We start from the raw sequence: 9,600 nt of genomic DNA on the forward strand, positions 1-9,600 counted from the left end.
GCGTGAGGCTCAGCTCTGTTGGGAAGGGGCCAGTGATAAATTGTTTTTTTTTTTTTAAAAAAAACTTTTAAAATGTTGTTGAAGAAACTAATTCCCCTGTCCAGAGGTAACAGCTGAGAGAGCAAACACACTTCTCTACAGGTGGAGAGCACTGAGGAAACGGTGGGCAGGACTGATAATGCAAAAGGAACAACCAATCTTTAGGATGGCTTCTGAGGAACACAGGTCCCCCAAGAGGGTCATGGCTTTCTAAGTCCCATTTATTTTAAGTCATCCTTCTCTCTGAGTGTTAGTGACTTGAAGGCCAGGAGGTGCCCAGTTTGCATTCTGTGAGGTTTTCATTATGTTGGTATGTCTAATTATCCAACTACAAATCTGGGGGTCTCCATAAAAATAATGTATTTTGAAAAGACCATTTTACATGCAATCTTTGCTTCTTGATGGGGGCTTTGTTCCCCTCTACAAACTGGTCTATAAGGACTTCTCAACCTGCTTCAGCCTTTTGCTAACAGACCTATGACTTGTATTCAGACATTACAAGTTTCAGATTAAGGGATCTGAAATTAAAGACTGATGGAGTATTAGCAGGGAGGTTTAAAAAACATTTTTTGCTAAAACACTTTTAAAAATCTAGAAAATACATTATTCATCTTAGTAATTACTCCCAGAATATCTGTCTCAAACCTAATGGCTTTCACACCAGTTTGGAGGTAATTGTAATAATATTATAATAACAAATCCTAAGATAGACTGAAGAGGCTTCTGAGAAGACGACAGCTGGGTTATAAATTTATAAAGATTGTTACTTCAATCAAATCTGAAATCAAGAGTTTACTATTGAGGCAAACTTATCCAGAGCCTGAATACAGCCTCTCCCGACTTCCTGCTGAGAATTTTATTCTGTGGAAATAGCTAATTTCTTGTCTCTCTACCCATCCCTTTCCATTATGATATTTTAATTAAATACTTTCTTTGATTTGCAGAAATTTGACAGATGTTGTTTATCAGAAATAATAAATGACAAGTTTCTGGTCTCCCAAGATTTTTAAATCCAGGACACACTGTGGGATTTATTTCAGACCATCTTTAAGGACTATTAAAACTCTGCATTCTTCTCGTGACAACCATACTCGCACAGCTGAAAATTAAAAATACATATACAGCTGTGGAACAGGAGGCTTATACAAATAACAGGTGACGTCTTAGCATGAATGAAAGGAGATTTGTAAGACAGTGAGGGATTCTTTAATTTTCCTGTCTCTAAAACCACATCAATATTAAGAAGCAAAACTATGATTCTAAGTGCAACACAAGAATATAAAAAATAAGGATGGATGGAAGGGATATTTAGAAGTTATCTATCGTTCACTCCTATGTCAGATCAACTCTGCTAATAGAGACAGCTGCTAAGAATGGTTTAACATGGTCTCGATTTCCAGTAATGCCAATGGAACCCCTGTCTAGACATCTTATTCTACTGCCAAAACATCCTTCCAACTGAAAAACATTTATTTAACCTGAAAGGAAAATCTCCTTGACTCCTATGTGGGCCTTGTTCCTCTTGTTCTAGCCACCATATACATGGAGAAGATTATTCCCTTCCTTTTTGTCATAGCCTTTTACTTCCCTAAGCTAGACGAAATGGTACCAATTACTTCAGTCTTTCCTCCTGAATCATGCATGAATCCTCATGAATTATTTTTTAGACTTCTGATTCTCTTGTTGCTCTCTTTTGGATTTCTTTCCATGGGTCCCATCCTTCTTGAAGTTTTGTTTCCTCAAACACAGCTGAACCCTTCCAAGAGCTGAGTAGAGCAGAAAGACTATGTTTTGCAGTGAGGCTTACTACTCTGTCAGGTATCTCCACTATAACAAAGCTGTAAATATTGGATGTATTTCATTAGTGAGAGTGGTAGGATTTTGTTTCTTAAATAACTGAAAATTCCCAATTCAGTGGAAAACCAGAAAATGAGGAAACAAGGTGAAACAGCTGTCCAGGGAAGTCAGTGAATTGCAGGCAGCATGCTGGAAGACAAACAGGTAGAAGTTCCAGTCCTGTGTCTGTCCTGGGAAAAGAACCACTGAAGGAAAGAGTCACTTGCACTGGCAGCATAACTTTTAAGTGTTTCTAAAACCTTTTGATGAAAGACGTTAACAATTTTTATTTGTTATTTCCAGGACAAAAACCTAAAAAGAAGTGTCACAAGCCCAGCCTCCGTATCTGACTGGCTGACTTCTAATCACGTGGCTACAGGAGCAGACACTGTTGAGAAGGGGAACGTCCAGATGGAAAATCATTATCCCAGACAACGAACGTGGAGTGCCCGCACTTTCCATGATTTCCTGGCTCCTATACCACAGCTCCAGAAAAAATGGTGTAGTTGGACTACCAATAGTCCCTTTACAAAGCTGGTTGACAACAGTGTAAGTCTTGCTAGGAGGAGTTCAGGTTTTGTGCCCCTAATGCCCCAGCTGCTTGCTGATGTGGTACATTCTCCCCTCAACATATGGTTTTGCCTCTCCAACCTGCAAATGGAATACACATTGCAACCCATCTTGCTTGGCATATGGGAGACTCTTTTGCCTAACTATATTGTAATTTATTCAGTCTTTCCTGAAGTGCTAAGCAGCCACATTTCCCAGCAGTTAGTATCTGGTTGAGAAACGATCTCCATCCAGAAAAACATCAAAAAGTGCCTTCAGGCAATAGTACCTTGTTAAGTCTTCAGACATATTCCTTATTCCTGGTTGTACCTTAAAATTATTTAATTCACTTATTACTGTTGCACTGCAAGGGGTCTGTAGGTGTGGGAGGGATATATAGGTCTCTCTGACCATAATCAGCAAGCCAACAGAGCTTGTTACAAAGCTAACAGAGGATGTTTCTTCTGAGGAATAACATAGGTAAAAGAAAGCATCTCACCTCTAGCATAGGAAGAAATTTTAACTTTTCATCCTCTCAGGATCAAGGTTTCTCAAGAGAACTGCTTTTCAAAGCATGCTTACTAATTTATTATTATTTTGACAGGGTTTTCCTACAGCTGCAAGAACCCAAGGTGTTCCCACCAGAAAAGTAATTTCAGCCACTGAGATAGAGGGAGCTTTAGAGACTGTTTACTCTGATTCATCTACCAGTAATGCCTCATATCCCCTCACTCTGTCTGCACAAAGGCAGCGGAAGCTGAGCTCCTGCAACTTGAAGAAATCCAGGTTTGGGAATCCTTGTTTTGGATTTTTAACCAGTTCCCCTGACAGCAAACATATGAGGTCCTTGGACCCTTCAAGACACCTAGGGACAGTATCTCCAGTTAACAGTCAGAGCCCCAAAAATCCTCTAGAAGGCTCCAACCCCCTGAAAATCAACTTGGTCAATGGTTCAAAAACAAAGGAGCTTGTGGTAGAAACAGAAAAAAGCAAACCAGTTTTTGTCATTTCTGAAGAGGGGGATGATCAGCAGCCTTTGGTCCTAGCAGAACATCTCAGTCAATGCGGAGATCATCTGTCTGAGCAAAATGCTACGTACGCTCCAGCAAGAGCTGTGCCAGACAAACAGCCAGTGGTTCTGACTGCTGAGGGCAACAGTTCTGCCAGCTTCACGTCAGATCTTCCCCTTTGGGCAAAACCCCCTGGTTTATACAAAGGTCATCTGAAGGCCCCTAGGTCTTCCAGGGACCAGCAGAGCTTGCCACCTGTAGCTGCTAATACTACTGAGATCTCACTGAGCTTTGATACCTTAGCTAATCCTACGCTATGTCCAGCTTCAGTCCAGTGATGCCCTCAGAAAGACTAGAACATCAGTTCATCAAACAGATGCAACAGGCATATGACTGGAGTGGAACTGTGTCGAGTAGTGGAGAGCAGCAGTTATAGATGGATGCAACTTTGGGCTTTGCCACCCACTGATAGATTGGGATTATGAGCATACTTAACATAGCGCAGCACAAACACCATCTTCCCTTATGCTCATTAACCTCGAAACTCCATGCATAAGAATAGATTTGATGTGGTTTATACAAGAAAGCATCCTGTGAAAAGGTATTTCAGACTGCAAAACATCTTTTCTGAAATGAGAAATGAAAGTGATTTGAGATGGTTACTTCATGGCTTATATCTGAAATGTAAATCAGTCCCCTGTCACTGTGGTATTACTTGAGTCTTTCTGTTCAAAGCTATGAGTTAAACTCTACTCATAGGCGTGCCTGTACAATTCAAACCTGGCCTAGCCAATGGTAGAATTCAATCATGCATGCTAGTGTACAGTTTTGTAGACTTAATTTTAAACAGTTCATAACTTTTGCACTCTAGCACAGTTTACCAAGCATCAGCATCTCTATTAAAGAACATGACTATCATATTCTGACTCTTAAGAAAAGTGTACAGACAAGCTGAGCAACCCCAATACTGAATGTTTGTTCTACTCTGAAAGTCTGCAGTATTATCGTTGTTAGATGTACATAAGTTTAAAAAAAAAAAAAAAAAAAACTCAGTCCACTACTTTTTTTTTTTTTTATTTCTCATGGCAACAGGAGTACATGTATAAAAACACTGAAATACTCACTAGGAATCATCTTCAGCATCCAACACTACAATATTTGCAGCTGCTCTGATACTCTATCAGCCAGCTATTTATTGCTAGTAACGCACATCGACTAGTGAACTATTTCCCTTCCTTTAGCAGTCAAGACTTAAAAGGCAAAATTAAGTGGGGCAAACTTGAGTGCTCACTCTCTTTAAAAATGAGCTACTAAGTAGCTGTGCCACCCTGATTACAAACCCAGGGCATTCAATGCAAGACTGAACCAAAGGGAAGCCTGCTAGTCTTACTGCCTCTAATAATCCAATTTTATTCAGTATTTTAATCGCCTCCTAGTGATATTCTCCTGTCTTGGTGAGCAATGCCTGCTACTCAACCCAGGACTCTGAATTATTTTAGTTTCTTAAATGAAAGGAACCCCCTATGGAGCTGTACTATTGCAGCTGAAATAGGATATTGTTTTAAAGTAAAAGTATGTCATGAAACAGGTGTCAGAAAGAGAAGTCTTTCATACAAATCTTCCCCTATATTAGCTACACTATGAATCAAGAGAGTTATCTTAATCTTTCCATGTGGAGGCATTTAAGTCCGATTCCTGAAATATTTAACTGAATTATTTATGATTTCACCTGCTATTACAGTGTCCATCTGCCACCTATTAATGTCAGAAATATGCAACACAAGACTGTAGGCTTTGCTTAACAATTCTTGTGCTTATGTGTTGATGTAGAGAGAGAAGCCTTGCATCTGGTAGCAGTGGAAGCAAAAACATATACGCCTTTAAGCAGTTGACTCAAAAACAAACAGTAGGCACAAGTCTCAGCATTTATTGTTACCAGACTGTGCTTAGTAGATTTTCAAAGCACCAAAGTCTGGCTCCAAGTCATTGTTGTTTTTTAAATTAATGTTACATGATTCAAAGGGAAGAGTTAATATATTTATGATTATAAAATATATTTAGAACTCTGCAGTACTCTAATAATAACCTCTACTGTGTTAAGTTCATACATATTGTAAAGCAGAGTCAATGCTATCTTACCTGTTACTTTTTTAAAGACTGCAGTACTAAATCTACTTTTGAAAAGCATTTGTGTTCAGTTATTGACAAAAGCTACCTTTGAAGGGCTGGGAAAGTGTCCTTTTTCAATAAGAGTGTTTAAATATTCATTTCTACAATGTAGAACAGTAATCTTCCAGCAAAATAAACAAAATAAAATCGTATGGGCATTGTCCCAGAGCACCAGTACATCAACACTCATAACCCCTTCTCCACTATCAGTTGCTGCAAAGAAATGAGCATGAAAGCTGCTGCATCACCAAGTCAGCAAATACCCATCACTGAACTGCCCTCACTCCACCCTTCTGATCAGTCAGGGGGGCGGTGGTGGTGGTGAAATCTGTATCTCTATATATGTATATATACATCTCCTATTTAATTTCTTCTTAGTAACCTAGGTAGATAATGAGGTGGTTGTTTACACTGACTTCCTCTACTACCTATCTTTGTAACCAAAGAGCAGACTTTTCTAAACCTATGAAGACTGTTGCTAGAGGCTGGTCTCTCTGGGAGTTTGGGCTTCCTTTCATATATGCTTATTTTCACACATCCAGTAACACTGTATGCCACTTTGTCATTGCCCACTGTAGCAACAGACAATTATACATGAGACACTAAACTGGACATCCGATATTGATGTGATAACTGAACAACATTGCTTACTCCCAAAACAGATGTGGCTAATTTAACAAATTATTCAAAGATTATGTCCAATGCCACTGAAAGATACAGAAGCCTAACTGAAATATGCAGCAGATAAACAAATTCTAATCACTAACGCTGGCCTTAGCAAAAAACAAAAAAAAACAAAAACAAAAAAAACAACCCCCCCCCTTGGTCAGTCCTGAACAGCCAAGAGTACAGCATGTGAAAAACTTAAGCTTTAAGTTCCTGACTTGTCTTTTGAAGTTCCTACTTTTCTAGGCAGATCACTCAACTACTAAAGAGGTACTTGCGTTTTATTTTGTACCTTTAAAAAAACACGCAAAAGATTTTGCTCCTCTTGCAGCAAAAATAAACTATTTTGAAATCCTCCTTTTTTCCCCCAGGAACGGAAACAGTTTCCAAACATGGTCTTCAAACAAAACTGTAGCACCAATTTAAGAAATTCTGAAAGCCCCTGGTAGAACAGAGTGCTATAATACTCTCAGCTGTAAATACTGACTAGGATTAGTTAAAAACCAAAAACAAGACAAAAACAAGAAGAATATTACTTGTAGCATTTATTTTGCTTCTAACAGCTGTATTACTTCCGATAGATATGCTCACACTTTTTATGACAGAAAACCTCACAGCTCTGGACTCTGGACCATGAAGATCCAGTTTTATCTTCATGGTAACGCAGTCAGTTTACTGCGCTCTTTTGCATATGGTAACTAAGCAGCAAATGGGATAAGCATGCTAAACACTTGCTAAAAAGAAGAAAGTAATTTCAATCACAATTACATGGAAAAATATGTCTAGAAAATGTTTCAAGCTAATAAACAGAAGGAATATTATTTTCAGTAAAAATGGACTTGAGTAGATGTTCACTTTTTTTTTTTTTTTAAATCTTCTGGAACATACTAGGCACTCCCTTCAGCCAATGTGTTAGGTAGACTGAACTGGACTTCAAAAACACGTGGGCAAGAACCGTTCTTTCCTTGTTGGAAACAGCTTGAAACTATGTAAGGTGACAAGAATGCTGTCTGCTAGGTTTCTTACTGACAAGTAGTTAAAATAATTGAGAATGTAGGCTCAATGGAAAAATAATCTGAAAGACTGAACATACAGCTAATGCACCCTAACTTTAGGGATTCAGAGTAGCATTCAGCAAGAGTTTGGTTAAAGCAGAATATTGTGTTTGGTTTAGGGAATGGCTAAACTACCATCACTAGACTGATTAGGAAGAAAAAAATTACTTTATATTTATATATATATATATCTATATTCATTCATAATTTGCTAGCAGAAACATAACTGAGGTTTCCTTTCAGACATCTGCCTTTTCTTTAAAGGCAGTTGGTTACAAAGCATCCTACTCGACTGTTTTCCCCTCCCCGCCATGAGGATAGCACATGAACTATAACAAGACATATTTGACTCAAATATTCTGAACAGCCAGCTACCTGATTTCATTCTACCTGATTAGTTTGGATTGCAAGGAAAAAGATAAGTACTAAGCCAACACTTACCTAATGTAAGGAAGTAAATGAAACTCTGCAGCATTGGAAAGAATACCCAGAGACCAAATATAACTTCAGCATACATTCATGGTCTGTCTAGAAATGTCTTTGATGTTAAACCTCATGTGGCACACTTAGCTTTTTTTATAATTCATTTCCTATGGGAACTAATGAGCTTAAGGGTGAAATTACCTCATTGAAAGTCAAAATGAGAAAGTGTGAAGAAAAGCAGGATGACCCAAAAAGCAGATTTAGAAGCAATCTTTGCATATTAAGCATTGCTGTGGGAAAGAAATAATGTAATTAATTTTCTTCAGAAGTTATTCCTTGGAATTGCGTAAGTGGTATTTCAGCTCCCAAACATCATGCAAAAAGAATGTTAGATAAAATAGGTGGAAAAAAAGAGAAAACTCCATGCGTTCTTTTTAAAACCAAGAGATCCTTTTCCTAACTTTCAGCAACGCAGTGACTGTTGGTTTATTTTTAGAGGGCAGACGGTACAAAATAAGGCCCCTTTCTAGCAGAATTTTGTAAGAAAACATAAGAAAACAGATTTTTGGAGCACAGTTGAGTGTGGACCATGCTTTTCTCAAACGCCTAACTGCTCCTACTTGAATCACTTTTTTCCTAAGTTCTTGCCGGATTCTTGCTAAGCCATCTGCACTATACTGTTCTACTTAAGAACAGAAATTGATACAAAATAGATATTCTTTTGTTTGCAAAATAAACGAGCTAATGATCTTGTCAAATACCAAGAGTTTCCTTTAAGTTCAAAGGAAGGTAGCATCAGAGCTTAAACACAAATCAACTTATACAGTTGCTGATCAAATACTTGACGCACACTGAGGACTCTCAAATTAACACCGACTGCTGATGTTGATACGTTGTCAGCTATTCCAGCTGCAAAAGGCCATATGTTGTGTCCTGTTCTTCTCATAATCATGCACTTCCTCCATAAAGGATAAAGAAAGAGGGTAGCTCTAAGAAAGCTTATGTCGTGCTAGACCTGATCAAATGGCGTAAACTAAAATAAACCTAAATTAGGTTAGGTACAAGCTATTTGGTGACATAATGGAGTATAAAACACTTAAATCCACCAATATAAGGGCAAGTCAAGCCAATACTATTTCAAGTTTAAAGATCTATAGCTTCGTCTGTATGGCTCACAGAACAACATTACATTTTCACTTTTATATTGCTTAACTGCGACTTTGAATTTCTTTTCAATGTAGCCTGAAGAACAAATGACAGCTGCCTTAGCAGCAGCAGTATGGATTAGCTACAATATCAAAAGATTTCTATTTCCATCTTCAAGCATGAGAGCAGTAACAGCACAAAAAAGCCTAGGATCCTCAGCTGCAATTTAAAGTTTTAACAACCGTGACATAACTGACCTCAGATAGAACAGGGTGCAGACAAGCTTTCCTATTTACTAAGCAGAGGAAAAGTAACAAGTACTAGAGAAAATTCTATTAATAGTAGCCATTTGAAATCCTATCATTTATACATATTAGATCACTGAAAATATGGAAGGTATAGAGACCCTTAACACAATATGGTAATGATTTTCTCTAGCCTGCTGTTAAATCTGCAGTGGTATAATACTCGTCACTTCTGTGTCTACAGTGTTGCAATAAATTAAAATACCATCCACTTTTTTTTAAGTAAACTTTTTTTTTTTTTAATTAGCACTTGAAGTCATCTTGTTTACAAAAGCTAATTCTATTTAGATAGTTTTTAGGTTCATTTGTTATAAATCCTGTAGAGATACTGATTATCCTTTGTGATATGGTCTGACACTTGTAAGAAAGATTGAGCCAGTTCTGTGGAATGACAAAAGTCAG

General features: G+C 37.9%; 1 protein-coding gene across 4 annotated transcripts in view; it reads left to right on the forward strand.

The window, feature by feature from the left end:
- The window catches only part of LOC104138850 (uncharacterized), a 34,231-nt gene extending 29,773 nt beyond the window's left edge, over window positions 1-4,458 (forward strand). For 3 of the 4 annotated variants that reach the window (XM_068910822.1, XM_068910824.1, XM_068910823.1), the window contains exons 6-7: window positions 2,179-2,424; window positions 3,029-3,886. In XM_068910822.1, coding sequence (XP_068766923.1) covers window positions 2,179-2,424; window positions 3,029-3,772 — 990 coding nt within the window. In that variant the 3' untranslated portion in view covers window positions 3,773-3,886. Of the gene's footprint in view, window positions 1-2,178; window positions 2,425-3,028 lie in introns of all 4 variants that reach the window. The other variant, XM_068910821.1, reaches the window with a different exon arrangement.
- Window positions 4,459-9,600: the final 5,142 nt, after the last annotated feature.

The sequence above is a fragment of the Struthio camelus genome, chromosome 17, assembly GCF_040807025.1.
Source record: "Struthio camelus isolate bStrCam1 chromosome 17, bStrCam1.hap1, whole genome shotgun sequence".
NCBI lineage: Eukaryota > Metazoa > Chordata > Aves > Struthioniformes > Struthionidae > Struthio > Struthio camelus.